General features: G+C 43.2%; 1 protein-coding gene across 1 annotated transcript; it reads left to right on the top strand.

Moving 5' to 3' along the window:
* Window positions 1-5,141: 5,141 nt before the first annotated feature.
* Window positions 5,142-9,013, top strand: LOC123146332 (replication protein A 32 kDa subunit A). The gene is made up of 10 exons (XM_044565979.1): window positions 5,142-5,395; window positions 5,488-5,604; window positions 5,706-5,803; window positions 7,534-7,575; window positions 7,704-7,781; window positions 7,867-7,945; window positions 8,063-8,158; window positions 8,248-8,330; window positions 8,504-8,572; window positions 8,655-9,013. The coding sequence occupies exons 1-10, from the start codon at window positions 5,309-5,311 to the stop codon at window positions 8,737-8,739; spliced, it is 834 nt and encodes a 277-aa protein (XP_044421914.1). The 5' UTR covers window positions 5,142-5,308; the 3' UTR covers window positions 8,740-9,013.
* Window positions 9,014-18,382: the final 9,369 nt, after the last annotated feature.

Genomic DNA, 18,382 nt, shown 5'->3' with positions numbered 1-18,382 from the left:
AATTCTCGTATTCACCGCGGTAGAGGATGCAGTCGTTAATGCATGCATGTATCTTCAGAACCTCTAAACCTAGAGGGCAGACAACCTTCTTTGCTTCGTACGTACTGGCGGGCAAATCGTTATTCTTCGGAAACATATTCTTGAACATTTTCAGCAAATTTTCAAATGATGAGTCACCTACACCTTCCTGTGCCTTCCATTTTAGCAAATCCAGTGTGCAGCCCAGCTTTTTCAGACTATTATCGCATCCTGGATACAACGACTTTTTGTGATCCTCTAACATGCGATCCAAATTCTCCCTATCCTTGTCAGTTTCGCAGCGTCTCCGTGCATCAGCAATGGTCCGACCAAGATCATCAGCGGGCTCATCATGTGCCTCTTCTTCACCTTCACCTAATCCTTCCCCACCTTCAGCATCATCCTCCATGAAAGTATCACCGAAATGACCATGATAGTTGTCATCGATATCATCCCCTTCTTCATCTTCTTCCATTCTAACCCCTCTTTCTCCATGCTTGGTCCAACAATTATAGCTTCGCATGAAACCGCGCCGAAGCAGGTGCATGTGAACCTCTCTTGAGGAGGAGTAACCCTTCTGATTCTTACAGACAGCACATGGACAGATAATAAAACCTCGCTGCTTGTTCGCATTTGCCACTACGAGGAAATCTTTCAAACCCGTAGTGAACTGGCCGGAGAATCGGGGACCGTACATCCATTGCCGATTCATCTGCATTATTATTATATAAAGTATATAATTAACCATCATGCATTTGTTAAACTAACTAGCTAGAAATAATACAAATTAAACAATGAACTACACACATGCATATTTTATCAATGACACATGAAAGGTTCAAGTTGCTAACCGCGATCGCGGAGGAAAAATAAATGAGAAAGCTCAAGTGTGGCTCGGACACTTCATATCATGTTTGTTTCAGGCTCTCGGGCATTTCATCGAACACCTTGTGTGCATAGGAGGAACCAAAAGCAAACCCACCACCCCCTTCTGAATATTGTGAAGTGAGCTGAGTGAAGTGAAGTGAAGTGAGCTGAGTCCTATATATAGGGATGGGCCTTTAGTCCCGGTTGGCCTGGCCAACCGCGACTAAAGGCCTTCGGGGACCTTTAGTCCCGGTTGGCTAGGCCAACCGGGACTAAAGCCCCTCCCGTCCGCCAGCTGGATGGGCCTTTAGTTCCGGTTGGCCTGGCCAACTGCGACTAAAGGCCTTCGGGGACCTTTAGTCGCGGTTGGCCAGGCCAACCGGGACTAAAGCCCCTCCCGTCCGCCAGCTGTCGACCGAGCGCGCTGGGCCCAGATAGTTGGTCGCGGGTCTCCTCCCGAACCGCGACTAAAGACCCCTTTTGTCGCGGTTCGATTATTTTGGGGACTAATGGGGGCGTATGGAAGCCTCTTTTTCTACTAGTGTAGCTACCTCCATCTCTTTCTTTTTTTGAAGTAAGACACCAAAAGGCATCTTGCATTTGATAGTTATCAAGAAAAAACAATAGCCAGTACAATGAAAGGACAACTGAAATTATAACTATCAATTAAAAATACAATTACATTAAAAATTATATTAGTCCTCTTTTTTCTCTGATTGTATTCCGCCCGTTGGAGATTTAAAATTACACTGAACCAACGGTAAGGAAAAGGGATACATGTGAATGTCATCACCATGCTATTCTTTAAAGACCGCAATAGCCACTCGCCGCTTCAGACAATATCTACAAATCATTGAAGAAACAACGGTTATAGCATTACCCCACATAGTACAAGCTTGCAATCCATCACCACCGGCCTAGAGAGTTGGAGAAACCAAACCATACCGCAGAACAACACGAAATAAGACATTGAAGTCGCCACACAAATACCCAATCTATTGTTCTCTTGATAGACATGCCAACTACCAAGATTCGGAGAGATCCAAACAAATCTAGCGGCACAAACTCTCACATGCCCTTCGTCTGCACCAGATTGGACGTCGTCGAGGTAAGAAGTTAGAAAGACCTTATTCCAACACACCGTCACCGCCACCACCTCGTCGATGCCACTAAGGAAACAAAACCTAAGGAAAATAAAAATGAAATGGCGGGTCCCCACTCCCCTTGCCGCTGAGGTGGCCTCTGGGGGAGAGGGGTGGGGCTGACGTGGGGTTGGGATGAGGACTTTCATGTCATACGTGGCCTCATGGCTTCTGGTTTTTCTTTTGCCTTAGCTCCATCTTGATATAGAATATCTGGTGGACACCAAGTTACAAGCAAAACTCTGTGGAAACCATGTTTTAAAGTTCTCAAAAGTTCTAAAAAGGTATTGGAGATGGTTTCGCTGCAAAGATAAGGGGTTGGTGTGAGTTTTGTGCTGCACTTGTATGCTTCCCTATCTCTCTCGTGCCTTGATTTGGATGGCTTAGGCATGGAGGCAGTGCATGGCAGCGGGTAACGGGGATTGATCATGGTGGTGTGACATTACAGAGTGGTACCTTGTGGTGCCGATATTGTTGGTCAGCAGACCAAGGTCCGGATGAGCTTGTGGCGGCAGATCGTGACCATGGAGTTGTGGTGAATATTAATGGTGTATTGTCTGAGGGCCGATGGCCATGACCCGAATTACCATCGATGTACACTTGTGATGGATATGTGGTATTGCCAGAGCGTCTCCAATGTGAGATTTTGGCAGTACAATCCTCTCTTGCCGGTGCTCTACGACTTGTGTCACACATATGTCAATGAGTGTTCTTGGCTACACATACAACTCTTTGGCGGATGGACTACTTTCTCAAGGTGTGCACGGTTTCAGTCGCGTGGTTGTGTCCACGTATGGATCATGTACACTTGCATCATCTTAGTTCAGTCAGGATCTGCGTCACCATTACTCTGTTTCCTTTTTCTTTTGGACTTAACAATAAAATGACTTTTCTATTATTAGTGATAAAAGATATCTTATTGAATCTCACTTATTAGCCTAACATGACTGGTGTGGATTGGAGACCCATTTATCAGCAAACAAGGATAGCCAATCAAGGGTGCACATTGTGGTCCCATTCGTCCTTTGTGAACTTCGGTCTTAAACCAACGCACGGCCGACATCTCTATTTTCTTCACTCACTTTTAGTCCCAACACAATCTATCGGGTGGAAAGGCCGGTTAGCTATCTTAATACCTACAATTAAAAACACCCTTAGTGGTTATTTGCATGAACAAAACCTATTTATTAATACATTTTAGTACAACATTTTGTAAAATCAACTTTATTAATAATCACGTTAAAGATAATTATGCATATAATATCGTATGGATGGGAATGGTAAACACGTGCGTAAAAGATGCACCCAACCGTTTTATTGTGAAACCTTAAATTATTATTTTTCCAGAAGCTCGGTTTCTGAGTTTTACAATTTAAGTTCTCTTTATTTTTCTATGCTAATCAAATAAATTTTTTGTTAGTTACAACAATAAACACATAGGCAAAACCGACTTAATAAAATCGTCATATTGAAATAGTCCCTTAGTTACAACAATAAACACATATAGAGATTTCAAATGGACTATCACATACGGATGTATATAGACATATTTTAAGTGTAAATTCACTCATTTTGCTTCGTATGTAGTCACTTGTTGAAATCTCTACAAAGACAAATATTTAGGAACGAAGGGAGTAGAAAATATAATCTCAAATCACAAGTTGTCCCAAAACAGTCTAATCCTCTATTTAGTGTTTTCGTGGCGTTTTTTAGCACTTGCCTCAATTTGTTTCTGGTTATAGCGATTTATTTAGAAAAGGGGAGGCTGTCACAACCAGCCCTCCCGTGCATTAGAGCCACGGTTTTCACACAAAGAAACGAAATGCAAATATTGGAAAGAAAAATTCGAACTGGGGATTGATTGTTTTTAGTAAAAAATAATTGATTTGTATTCATATTAGCTTGGATTAGTGCAATAGACATCAAAGGGGATGTAGCTCAAATGGTAGAGCATTTAATCAGCTATTAAAAGGCAGGGGGATCGATACCTCCCATCCCCAATTCGTATTTTTTTTACCTCCGTTCTATCTTGGCGATAGTCTTTTTTTATTTTTTGAATAAATCTTGGCGATAGTCTTATTTTCGCAGAAAATTTCTGTTACCGGTTTCCCGCAGACGCTCTATGGGCTTTTCCCTGGATCTTTAACTGGGCTGGGAGGTGGAGACTGGTCCACCACTTTGGAATAATCATTAACTAGGCTTTCCATGAAAGAACATCTGTCGCTGGGCTCGAATGTTGTTGTGGAGGCTGATTTTATATTTCTGTAATTACAATATATTTCGTTTATGCTTTGAGAGGAAATACACATATCTTCTGTATAAAAAAACTCACTCAGATCGTTTGTACCCCTTAAAATGATCAAAACAAATAATTCCAACATAAACAATTGAAGACTACTTGTCTGGTTTAATATTGCCATTACTACTACATTTTTTTTCTTTTTTTGCAAGAACAAAAAAATGTCTTCTTAGATTGTTCCTCAAAGCACAAAATCATCCCAAGATAGTAGAATTTTCTATTCTGTAACACGCTGGACCTTTTTAGCATGATTATTCTATATGCAAAAGTCTCTTTTTAACATAACATAATAAACATATTTTTCTAACTTGAAAGTCTCGCTAGGTCGTTTTAAATATAGAAGGCATACATATTTTATCCTAGGATCCAATTTTTTAAAACCTGACAAAATTTATAGAAAATATATCTGTAACTACAATACCGAACAAACAATATAGTGTTACTGCTATGGTATTAGAGCTTTGCTCATGGTACGTCGCCGGAGGATGTAGGAAGAAGAAGATTTCGACGCCCCAAATATATGGCTTTCGGCCTCTTTTTCAAGAAAAAATATATCCTTATAGGCTTTACATTTGGGAAGGATGGAATATTTGGTGATAATTTTGTTTTGACACTTACGTAGCAAAGAATTTTCCTTTTAACTTACTTGATTAATCTCACCGGCTGCTGGCATTTTTTTTTTTTTTTGAGGTTTGGCTGCTGGCAGTTGACTCTTGTGTAGCAGGGACCCACATGTCAGCCAGCAACGAAGGCCAAAGCCCGCGCCACCGAGAACTGGCGGGAAGCGTTGGTGTATTTCCCGCGCATTTGCCCCCGAATCTCCCGCGCTCGCCCCCTCTTATCCCCGTCTCCTCCGATCCCGACCCCGACCCCGCCAGACGCCACCACCCGCCGCCGCCGCCGCCAGAAGAGATCCGTCCATCCGGCCAAGCCGAGAGCAGAGCATAGCAGGGGAAGGAGACGGGAGAGAGGACCCGCAGCCATGATGTTCTCCAGCCAGGTCGACGCCTTCTCGCCGTCGCAGTTCACCCCGTCGCAGAACGCCGCCGCCGACTCCACCCCCAACAAGGTGCCCCCCTCCTCCCATCCTCCGTCCCCGCTTCCTCTCCAGATGGATCCTTGCCGTTTTCCTGATGTAGATCTTTTGGGTTGGTGTCGCAGTTCCGGGGCGCGTCGGGTACGATGCCGCTGACGGTGAAGCAGATCGCGGACGCGCAGCTGGCCGGCACCGGCGAGAAGGGCGCGCCCTTCGTCGTCGACGGCGTCGAGACGGCCAACGTGAGTGAAGGATCACCCGCCATATGTACGCCTCCGCTCGGCTCCGGGCTCGTCTGGATTGGCTTCATACCCTGCTGTTGTTTGGGTTGGGGGATCTGCAGGTCAGGCTCGTGGGGATGGTGAGCGGCAAGGCGGAGCGGAACACGGACGTCTCCTTCACGCTCGACGACGGCACCGGCCGCATCGACTTCATCAGATGGTGAGCGCATCTCGGCAAATCGCTTGCTTTTCACTTACTTGAGTTCCAGATGTGTTCTAGGGGTGGTACAATTTTAGGCCTTTGTTTAGGTTCCAATGCTGGATCTGTCTAATGCTGCAGCTTCAATCTTCACTAGATAGAAATGCTGTTGGCTGTTAGTACGACAAGGTAAGATTAATTCAGTAATCGAGTTCCAGATGTGCTTTAGGAGTACAAGTTTAGACCTTTGCGCTCCTGAGGCCATTGCTGGATGTTAGCTGTTAGATTCATCAAACCGTACAAGTTCAATTTGCACTAGAAACAATATGCAATTGCTTTACCATCTCTGACTAGTTAACCATTTGAGGGAGGGACATTAGTGGAATATATTTCTGCGAAACACTTAATTTGGTTTTGAGTCAGTATGAACAGGCTAAGCATAATAGTATGATAATGCAGACTATTGCAACTCTGCAAGTTCATAGACACCATATTTGACTAATTAACTATTTTAGAAATAGCAGGGGGATATGTTTCTCCAAAATACTTGTTTTTTTCTTCTGTGCAGCTGGCTTAGCCTACCAAATTAGTATACATTTCAGGTGTCCTGCTAACAAATGATTATTAGCATAGTTGAGTTCCAGATGTGTTTTAGGGGGTACAGTTTCAGACCTTTGTGCTCTGTTTGCCATTGCTGGGTGCTGGCTGTGGGATTTTTTGAATGTTCCAAGTTCAATTTTCACTAGAAATGCTGCTAGCTGTTAGGACAGCAATGCAAGCTATCCAGTAATGGTAAATCTGCTGGTTGTTATTAGCCATTTCAGGTTGATTAGCTATTTGGGGGACAGTAGGGGGATAAATTACTGTGAAATGCTTAAAATTTGAATTCTGTAACACTTGACAAGCATAATATACCAATATATATTACTAGAACACTGTGGCTCTCATCACAGTGCAAACAATTCAATAGTGGGGGATCTGCAATTACTTTACCATCCCTGACTAATCAATCAACCATTTGAAAGGCATTACTTATTAGGGTGTGTGTACATTACTGTGGAACGCTTCAATTCTTAGAACTGGCTAAGCATGACATATTTGTACAACTGAGATTCATGTACCAGTGAGATATTATTATAGTTTCTTCTGTCTTTGAGAATATAAAAGACCTCATTGCTGGCTATCTCTTGTTTGATTTGTCAAACCCAAAGTTCAATTTTCACTAGTAATACAGTTGCTCTTATCAGTGTGTGAGCAGTCCAAGAATGGGAAATCTGCAAATACTTTACCATGGTAGATATATCACTATAAAATTCTTACGTTTTCAGTCTTTAACGCTGGCTAAGATTATACTCCCTCTGTCCCAAAATAAGTGACTTGAGTTTGTACTAACTTTAGTACAAAGTTGAGTCACTTATTTTGGGACGGAGGGAGTATATTAGTATAGTTTATTGTTTTTTTTTGCTAGTTAATGAGATATCAGCAGAAAAAATGTGTTCTTTGGGAAGAGTAAATATCTGAAATGCTGTCATTAGGCTCATTGCAGTACCACCATATATTCTTTATAGTTAGCGGTTAATGGTATTTCATAGTTTATGCCATCAACAACAGTTAGCGTTTTTATAAGCTCAGGATTTGTAATGCCGTTCTGCTATTTAGACAAAGCTTTGTGGGCTAATCAAACATGATAGTATCTGCTGTCAGCAATAGGTATCAGTTTAACATCTTTGTCAATTTGATATGTTTTACAGGGTGAATGATGCTGCAGATTCTGCTGAAACTGCTGCCATTCAGTACGTATTACTGTAACCCTCATTTTTTGCTTGTCCTGCATACACAATCACTATTTGTTGAGGAAAGTTTCTGCCTTCCTCTCCCGAAGGACCGCCACCCTTTTCTAATACTTCCTTTGTTAATTAAGGAATGGTATGTACGTCGCTGTCATCGGTAGCCTCAAGGGAGTTCAGGACAAGAAGCGTGCTACTGCTTTTGCAGTCAGGTATTTGTTTTTGCTGCAAAATATTATGTTCCTGTTCCACTGATGTACTGGAACATGCTAACTGAATATAAATTTTCCATTTCAGACCTATAACTGATTACAACGAGGTCACGCTGCATTTCATTCAGTGTGTACGGATGCATATAGAGAACACAAAATCAAAGGTATGCTCCTGATCTGCAGCACCAATGCCCCTTGCAAACACTCATGCCATGGTAGTCTTTTGGTCATTAGCTACAAAGCCTGGTTAAAAGAATTATTCTGATTACGGTTAACTGTAGGTTGGCAGTCCTGCACACACCAATTCTTCTGTGGGAACCCCATTCTCCAACAGATTGAGCGAAGCAGCCACTCCACCCTCTGTGAAGTCCAACCCGGTAAGCTGTGATTACAACTGTTGTGTGGATCAAACAATACAACTCTTCTGGTGTTAACTAATCATTCATTTCCTTTTTCATTCCTGCAGGCACCAGTGACCAGCGGAACAAATGGATCCGAGACTGATTTTTACACGCAGGTGCTGAATGTCTTCCGCGAACCAGCAAACATGTAAGCTGTGCACCCACCAATCCTTCCTTCCCTTCCCTTGTAGGATGCTTGTCTTTCTGCTTGGCATCTATGCCACCAAGTCCATTGCCTGTCCTAACTCTGCATATTGTTCCTTTTTTACATCACTGGTGATTTGTTTTCATCTTTATGTAACCACTCTGTTTAATTGACAGTGAGAGTGACCATGGTGTGCATGTGGATGACATTGCCAAGCGGTTCAGACTACCAGCACTCAAGATCAAGTAAGCCTATCTCTCTCTATCAAACCCAGACACACCATGATGTATTGCTGCTGGCTAATAAAGCTTCACCTCTGATATGCAGGGAGGCTATCGACTACCACGTTGACGTCGGGCACATCTACTCGACCATTGATGATTTCCACTACAAGTCAGCGTTCGTCGACTGAGTCTGTAACCGAGTGCCGTCGTCACTCGCTAGCATCTGTCCTTAGATGTGCTGTTTAGGTAGCCTCCCAAAGGAAGCATCTTCTCGCTGGAGTTTGAGAGACATGACTCACTGTTGGCCTGAGAGGATGCTCCAGGGGCATGTATTACTTTAAATTCCTGTTGATCAGAGGCGTATGAGCCTTGATGCGATGAGAGTCTCGTCTTGTGAAATTATGGTTAGCGTCTCTCATGTTCTGCTCTGAGTGTGATATGGTGGGATGGATTTACATTTTACAGTCAAAGTTTGACAGTTACATCGCTCTACATCTGAATAACCGTTATGTGTTCTTTTGAGACAAAGTGCAAAGATTGATGCTAACTCTGCTCGCCACTAGTTTGAGTGCACAAGGGATTATTACACTGTCTGCGGAAACATCATCACTTACACTGAGCGAACACTCATAATTGACTAAAGCAAGTGCACTTTCCTCTGAAGATGAAGATTACTCTGAAGTGCACAAAGGGATTACACTGACCTATCTCTTCAAGGCATTCATTCTTTTTTTAGGGGATCTATTTGTTGAGACGAGCATTTCATATGAGGTTTTTGCCCCTTGTCTGTTCAGCACCTGGCTGGGTTTTGCTTCAGTAAATCAAATTAAATATAGTACTGTGTTGCTTGATTGTCAGTATTTTTTTTTGAGACAGAATCTTTTTTTGTAGCCAGAATCCGGAATGTCTCTCGGTCAGTCATGCTGGCAAATCCACGTAGGGAGGCCCAGATAAGGGAGCGGTGGTGGGCTGCTACGAGGAAAGGATATAAAAAAAATGTCCTTTTGTTTTCCTATAAAATAAAATAATTTCTATTTTTAAAACGAGGATGCTTTGATGTTGCAGGTGGGGACCGAGAAATGGTATCTCGGGAGCTCTAGACAAAACAAACAACATCGACTCCAAAAAGCTTACAAAATAGACATTTTGGACCACATTTCTTTTCAGATCTCTCCGGGCGTCAAATTTCTCGATGAAATTTTGCACACACCTCGAACGCTCAAGAATTTTTCATCTGTCCCCTAAAAAAGATTTGTTCATGCCAAGAAATTCCAGATTTCGTACTTTTTTAATCAAATTTACTGTTGATGCTGGGGCATATAGCTCGGGGTCCAGAAATGGCAGCTCTTTGAACAAAAGGTCCATACATTAATTTCTAGTTTTACTTACATTTACATATATCTAGCTCCTCCGCCGGGGATTATTAAGGCCCCTCGTATTTTGGGTCAAACTTTGACAATCAATATGACTAAGAGACTATAAACAATATTTTTTTGGTGATATAGTTTACCTTTTATTAGGTAAATTTATGATCAAACGAGTGTTTTGGTGGCTCCTTCTGGCGGCGGCAGTGGTCGTTCAGTGGTCCATAGAATTCAATTTAATTATTATTATGTTTGGTCGCATTGTACTTCTGATGAACCTTTATAATGGATCCAAATCATTTTCACTCAAAAAATCCCGAATTACTAATTTACAGTCAATTTAAGTCTTTTGGGCTTCATTCAAAATTTTCAACAGCTGGATCGCATGTTGAGATTCATTTACTAATTTTCACCACCCTTCATTAGTAATTTTAGTTATTATATATTTAGTTTTGGTTATCCTAATCTATAATTTTCAAATATTACAATTAATTAATTTCACTCTTCTTACACTGTGGCGGTGGTGATGCTGTCCTTACTTCTTAATGACTTTTTAATTTTTAGATTTTTGTTCTGACTGTACTATTCCCTTTTGCTTTCTCGAGTATTATTATTTTTTGTTAAATATAAAATAGTGATCTCCATTCAACCAAGTGTCATGTTTGCGCCTGGGTTTCTAAGGTTTTCCTGTAATTTTTTTGTTTAGTTTTCGGACCTTTTCTCATTTCAAGATTAGTTAGTCAAACAAATTGTTGTTATTGTGTTATATGCTGTCGGAACATCATTTTTGTTTTTGTTTATCGTTTGTTACTGCTGAAATTTCATGTAGCATTTTGTAATATTTTATTTTTTAAAGTATAACATTGCTTTTTATATTTATGTTTAACATGTGTTAGTGTCATATGCATCATGTATAATTGATTTGTATCCTATGATCATATTATTTTGTTTATTTTTTAGTTTTAATCAATATTCAATAATTGATTATTATTTCCCTATGTTTTTTAACATAATCAATATTATATTTTTTTATTTTAAATTTTAAAAATTGCAGCTGTCTCTCATACTTTTTATTCCTCATTTTTGTATTGTCAATGTAGCTTTAGCCCTTTTTTCTACTTTGCATGGTTAGTTTTATTGCCTGACCTTTCTGGATACAAATTATTAATTTTCTATAAAACTTCTGTTGCACTTGTATAGACCGTAGCCCACCAGAGTTCAATCCACTCGTAAAGAATCTTATAACTTTTTTAAAAAAATTAGTAAGTTTTGACGTACATATAGTTTAAACATTGATATACACGACGAAACAAATACATACATTGTTGGGTTGTTATTTTCTTAAAAAATTCGAATGCAGATCAATTGGAATTCTGTAAATTATCAAGTATATGGTCCCAAATAAAAGGTAAATTTTTTTAAATATTTCACAATTATTTATATTAAACCTTTTTTACTTTTATCACTTACTTATTCTCCGAAAAAATCATATATCATTTGATTACATTTACAATTTTTATTACAGTATTTTCTAAATTTTTTTCTTATTTTCCAAATAGTTATATCTCTATGTCAATGCTAAAAAGTGTCAAATGTGAATTTCGAGATTTTTGCAATTGAAAAATAATGAAAATAATTTATCATTACATATGTTGTTTTGTGCTAAACTGAAGACCTATTTTTGAATGGTGATTTTAGTTTGAAAATTTGGCAGGTTACATTCACCGACAAATTAAGGTGTGCCACTTAGTGTATAATATATTTATATATTTAGTGTCATGTAAATATCTAAATGTCTTGGTAGAATTTTCTAAAGCTATCCTGGCAGAGGATCCGCTCACATTTTTCGACAAAGGGTGGATTTTATTAGCTCAAGGCCTCCTTTGGTTTGGAGGAATTTTGTAGGTTCTGGGGTTTGCTTATTCTCTTGTTATATCTCTATGCAAATCCCGTATTGTTATCAATCCACTAAAAAGGGAAGAGATTGTTAGGGCATATTTCTCTCTCAGTGCTTTTGGTGATTGTTGACAATGGTTTTGCAGACTAATCTTATGCATTGGGCATTTAAGATATTCCTTCATATGGCACGAGATGATTTCTACCCCTCGGTGTTTATAAGAGAAGACGATGTTTTCCTTCGGTTCTTTTTGGTGCACTTGAGTCGTAGGATGTACCGTACTATCAAGAGGGGGTCCGTATCGGAAAGGTTTGGGTGGAATCAATACGTTTACATCTCCTTTGTACCCCCAGCTCTTTCCCGCTTCTCTGGAGTGTCCACCATTGTGTTGACAGTGTCTTTGGATGGTGCCAGCGGTAGTACCGCCGAGATCAACGGGCGATAGTACCACTCCAGTACCGCTCCTACTACCGCCTCGATTCTGGTCTCGAGGTTCTCGTGTCAGGTTCAGCGGTAGTCCAGCGGTGGTCCTCTGGCATACCACCGCTGGCCCAAACTAGACCCAAGTGAGCAACGGCAGTAGCAGTGACAGTTGGAGCGGTAGTACCGTGCCTACCCCCGCTGCTAGTACCGCTCGTGGTTTCTTTCCTCTGTCTCTCCCCTGTGCTCTCGTAAGACGTTGTGTGCTGTCCCAGCGGTAGTACCGCTGGGGCAAGCGGCAGTGGCGCTGCCGCAAGCACTAGTACTGCTCCGTTGAGTGGTAGTACTGCGTGCATGTGGGCTGAGCATGGGAATAACAGTTGGATTTGTTCACCACTATAAAACGAGGTCTTCTTCTCCAAGAAGACCTACCTCTTCCTCCGCCAAGCTCCACTGTTGCTCCAAAGCTCATTTTCGCTCGATCTCTCTTCCTAGCCAATCGAACTTGGTGATTTCCTAGGGATTGGTTGAGAAGGCCCCGATCTACACTTCCACCAAGAGAAATTTGATTCCCCACACTAATCCCTTGCGGATCTTGTTACTCTTGGGTGTTTGAGCACCCTAGACAGTTGAGGTCACCTTGGAGCCATATTCCATTATGGTGAAGCTTCGTGGTGTTGTTGGGAGCCTCCAATTAAGTTGTGGAGATAGCCCAACCTTGTTTGTAAAGGTTCGGTCGCCGCCTTCAAGGGCACCACTAGTGGAATCACGACATCTCGCATTATGTGAGGGCCTGAGTGTTAGAGTCCAAGACACCGACGACATCTCATCTTGGAGTACACACAAAGATATTACCAGATCAATAGCTTCCATGTATGGTTACGGGCTTGTGTTGTAATTAAACTCTGTAATCATCTCATGCTATAAATATATGAGGAGGCTTGCCGAGGCTGGCATTGAGGCGCCCGGTATTTTCTCTATTACATGGTATCAGGCCGATCGGTCCTCTCCTACCTCGAACCTGATCGCACACCCTAATCGCCCTCCTCACCACCGCTGCTTCCCTCAGCCTCCACCCTCCCTCTCACCATGAACGCTGACGATCTGAAGAAGCTCGAAGAGGAGCTGAAGAACCGCGAGTCCATCGTATGGGCTCGTGAGGAAGAACTCAAGCGTCTTGACGAGGAAAAAGGAAAAATTGTCCTCATCCCTGCTCCGGCACCCTCGTCTTACGCCGCCTCCATCAAGACGTATGTTCCCATCACTCTCGATCTTTCGGACTCCAACTACGTCAAGTGGCGTGAGCTGTTTCTCGTCGCCCTCGGACGCTACGGCCTCTCCAACCACGTCGTCGGCAACGTCGCCGCCACTCCGTCCGACACTTCGCCTACCTCCGATTGGGGGCGAGACGACTTCACGGTGCTCTCCTGGATATACGGCTCGATCTCCATCGAGCTTTTTGGCATCATCATGGCTCCCAGCTCCACGGTGCGGCAAGTCTGGGACTCCATCGCCAACCTCTTCCACGACAACAAGAAAAGCCGTGCCCTAGCACTTGATGCCGAGTTCCGCAACATACCTCAAGGAGACATGTCCATCCACGACTACTGCGCCAAGCTCAAGTCTCTTGCCGATGCTCTCAGCGACGTCGGCCATGACATCACCGACGAGACTCTCGTCCTCACAGTGCTTCGCGGTCTCAACGAACAATTCAGCCATCTTCGGTCTTTTCTTCCATTCCAAGTGACGTTCCCTTCGTTCTTGCAGACGCGTTCCGCGCTCGTCCTCGAGGAGACGCAGAAGAAGACGGACACCAAAAATGCGGCCGCTACAGCGTTATGGGCAAGCGGCAACAGCATTCTCCCTCAGGCTGGCGGCGAGCGTGCTCCTCCTCCTGGACGTGGTGCCGGCTACACCAGCAACGACTCCCGCACTGCCCACTCCCACCCCATCATGCCCTACACCAACCCTGGCCGTGGTGGTGGAAGCAGCGGCGGCCGCGGGCGTGGCGGCGGCCGCGGACGCAGCTGCGACAACCCATGGATGTTCAATCCATGGACTGGCCTCCCGACTCATGCGCAACATCAACAGCAGGCTCCCATCATGTCGTCCCAGCCTCGGTGGCGTGCTCCCAACGCCGGTGTTCTGGGCCCTCGACCCAGTCCTGCTTCCTTTCAGGCGTATGCTGCCTACAGCCCCCAGCACACCAACAACAACCCCATGATGCCGTCTCCATCTGCTGGCTATCCAGGAGGCCAACAATAGCCATAGCTTGATCCAACACTCCTCAATGCACTACAGAACATGCATCTCCCCGGACATCAAGAGTGGTACATGGATTCTGGAGCGTCCTCTCATATGGCATCTGATCACGGTATACTTTCCTCCTCCCAACCCTCCTCTGCTCACACTGTCACCGTTGGTAATGGTGCATCTCTTCCGATCTCACACATTGGTTCACACACACTACCTTCTCTTTCTAAACCTTTATATCTTAACAATATTCTTGTTGTTCAGCACATCATAAAAAATCTTCTTTCTGTTCGAAAACTTACCACCGACAATTTTGTTTCAATCGAATTTGACCCTTGGGGTTTTTCTGTGAAGGCACTTCCCACCAGGATCGAGATTCTTCGATGCAATAGTCCTGGCCCACTCTACTCCGTCTGCCGCCCCACACCACCGAAGCACACGTCATCACCACCACCCTCGACCTTGGCATCGGCGACTTGGACATCCCGGTCACCACACTATGAAGCGTCTTCAGAGTTCTCAACTTATCTCCTACAATAAAGTCGTGCCACCCCTTTGTCATGCTTGTCAACTTGGGCGACATGTTAGATTACCGTTTTACTCTTCTGTTTCATCCACTAGCAAAACTTTTGCTTTATTACATTGTGATCTTTGGACCTCTCCAATTCCTAGTACGTCCGGATTTGTCTATTATCTTATTATAGTTGATGATTTTACTCATTATTTTTGGACATTCCCGTACACAAGAAATCGGACGTGTATGCTACTCTTCTTGCTTTTCATGCCTACGCCCGCACACAATTCGATTTATCTATTTTAGCCTTCCAATGTGATAATGGACGGGAATTCGATAACACTAAAATAGATACATTCTGTGCCACCCAAGGTATCCTTCTTCGCTTCTCCTGTCCATACACTTCCCAACAAAACGGCAAGGCCGAACGAGCCATTCGAACCACCAACAATGTCATTCGTACTTTGTTAGTTCAAGCCTCTCTTCCTCCATCCTTTTGGGCTGAAGCACTACACACTGCCACCTTCCTCATAAACATACGGCCAAACTCTTCTACCAAGTTTCTCACACCATATGAAACTCTTCTTGGCTCACCACCTCCATATGACTCTCTTCGTGTCTTCGGTTGTCTTTGTTATCCCAACACTACATCTACCTCTCCCAATAAACTATCCCCTCGCTCTACCAAATGTATATTTCTTGGCTACCCAACACGTCACAAAGGCTATTGTTGTCTTGATCTAACCACAAGGCGAATCATTATATCTCGCCATATTGTTTTTGATGAGTCCTCCTTTCCCTATGCACCACTGCCATCTCCTTCCCCACCACGGTGCACTGAAATTTTTGATCCACCAGAACCTGTACGTGTGCTCGCTCCCACCTCTATGCATGCCCCTATTATGCATGCACCCACTATGCATGCACCCAGCAGCCCCCCATCCACGCCTCCCCGTTCCAACCAGCCTTCTACACAACCTGCTGCTAGTCCACCCGCTAACACTCCCTCCTATTCCTCCTCTCCTAACGGGTCACAACCAATCCCACCTCCGATGGCCTCCCCAGTTCCCGTACCACCACAGCCCGCGCCCATCATCCATCGCACACGATCTACAACTGGCCGAATTTCTCCACAAATACCATGCTGATGGCTCTCTTGCTCGTCACAAAGCTCGTTGGGTCGTTCGTGGTTTTTCTCAACAACCCGGCGTGGATTTTGATGAAACCTTCAGTCCAGTTGTTAAACCCACAACCATTCGCATTGTACTCTCCCTTGCTATATCTCAATCTTGGCCCATTCACCAACTAGATGTAAAAAAAGCTTTTCTTCATGGTCATCTCGATGAAGTTGTCTATAGTCAGCAACCCTCCGGTTTTGTTGATCCTCATCAGCCCACTCATGTATGTCGCCTACATAAATCTCTATATGGTCTCAAACAAGCTCCTCGTGCATGGTTTCAGTGTTTTGCCGAGTTTGCTCGCACTATTGGGTTCACTGAATCCAAATCCGATGCCTCTCTTTTTATCTTTCACCATGGCACCAATCTCGCATATCTTCTTCTTTATGTCGATGACATCATTCTTACAGCGTCCAGCTCATCTACTCTAGCTACTATCACCAACGCAATGACATGCGAATTTTCTATGAAGGATCTCGGCCCCCTACATCACTTCCTTGGCATCTCTGTCACACATACATCCACTGGAATTCATCTCTCTCAACGTCAATACATTCTTGACATCTTGTCTCGTGCTGGCATGCGCGATTGTCATCCAGTCACCACCCCTATTGACACCAAAGCAAAGCTCTCTTCCACCTCCGGGTCCTCTGTTGCTGATCCTTCTTTGTATCATAGCTTAGATGGCGCTCTGCAATATGCTACCCTCAAAGGTGTGAAATTGAGTAAAGACTCAAAGCCCGACCACGGCAAAAGATAGAAAGAGAATGAAAGTCATTCCCTATGCCTTGGCCATAGGTTCTATAAAGTATGCCATGCTGTGTACCAGATCTATTGTATACCCTACACTGATTTTGGCAAGGGAGTACAATAGTGATCTAGGAGTAGATCACTGGACAGCGGTCAAAATTATCCTTACTGGAATAAGGATATGTTTCTCGATTATGGAAGTGACAAAAGGCTCGTCATAAAAGGTTACGTCGATGCAAGTTTTGACACTAATCTAGATGACTCTAAGGCTCGGTCTAGATACATATTGAAAGTGGGAGCAATTAGATAGAGTAGCTCCATGCAGAGCATTGTAGACATAGAAATTTGCAAAATACTTACGGATCTGAATGTGACAGACCCGTTGACTAAAATTATCTCACAAGCAAAACATGATCACACCTTAGTACTCTTTGGGTGTTAATCACATAGCGATGTGAACTAGATTACTGACTCTAGTAAACCCTTTGGGTGATGGTCACATGACGATGTGAATCATGGGTGTTAATCACATGGTGATGTGAACTATTCATGTTAAATCACATGGCGATGTGAACTAGATTATTGACTCTAGTGCAAGTGGGAGACTGAAGGAAATATGCCCTAGAGGCAATAATAAAGTTATTATTTATTTCCTTATATCATGATAAATGTTTATTATTCATGCTAGAATTGTATTAACCGGAAACATAATACATGTGTGAATACATAGACAAACAGAGTGTCACTAGTATGCCTCTACTTGACTAGCTCGTTAATCAAAGATGGTTATGTTTCCTAGCCATAGACATAAGTTGTCATTTGATTAACGAGATCACCTCATTAGGAGAATGACGTGATTGACTTGACCCATTCCGTTAGCTTAGCACCCGATCGTTTAGTATGTTGCTATTGCTTTCTTCATGACTTATACATGTTCCTCTAACTATGAGATTATGCAACTCCCGTTTACCGGAGGAACACTTTGTGTGCTACCAACAACGTAAATGGGTGATTATAAAGGTGCTCTACAGGTGTCTCCAAAGGTACTTGTTGGGTTGGCGTATTTCGAGATTAGGATTTGTCACTCCGATTGTCGGAGAGGTATCTCTGGGCCCACTCGGTAATGCACATCACTATAAGCCTTGCAAGCATTGTGACTAATAAGTTAGTTGCGGGATGATGTGTTACGGAACGAGTAAAGAGACTTGCCGGTAACGAGATTGAACTAGGTATCGAGATACCGACGATCGAATCTCGGGCAAGTAACATACTGATGACAAAGGGAACAACGTATGTTGTTAAGCGGTCTGACCGATAAAGATCTTCGTAGAATATGTGGGAGCCAATATGGGCATCCAGGTCCCGCTATTGGTTATTGACCGGAGACGTGTCTCGGTCATGTCTACATAGTTCTCGAACCCGTAGGGTCCGCACGCTTAAAGTTACGATGACAGT

Source organism: Triticum aestivum, chromosome 6D, assembly GCF_018294505.1.
Source record: "Triticum aestivum cultivar Chinese Spring chromosome 6D, IWGSC CS RefSeq v2.1, whole genome shotgun sequence".
NCBI lineage: Eukaryota > Viridiplantae > Streptophyta > Magnoliopsida > Poales > Poaceae > Triticum > Triticum aestivum.
This window is presented reverse-complemented; position numbering and strand designations above follow the sequence as displayed.

Excerpts from the sequence above, each read along its gene's own strand:
- LOC123146332 (XM_044565979.1), top strand. The coding sequence starts at position 5,309 with ATGATGTTCTCCAGCCAGGTCGACGCCTTCTCGCCGTCGCAGTTCACC. Across the intron at positions 7,576-7,703 it reads GCTGAAACTGCTGCCATTCA|GAATGGTATGTACGTCGCTG; the intron begins GTACGTATTACT and ends TTGTTAATTAAG. Across the intron at positions 8,159-8,247 it reads CCTCTGTGAAGTCCAACCCG|GCACCAGTGACCAGCGGAAC; the intron begins GTAAGCTGTGAT and ends TCATTCCTGCAG.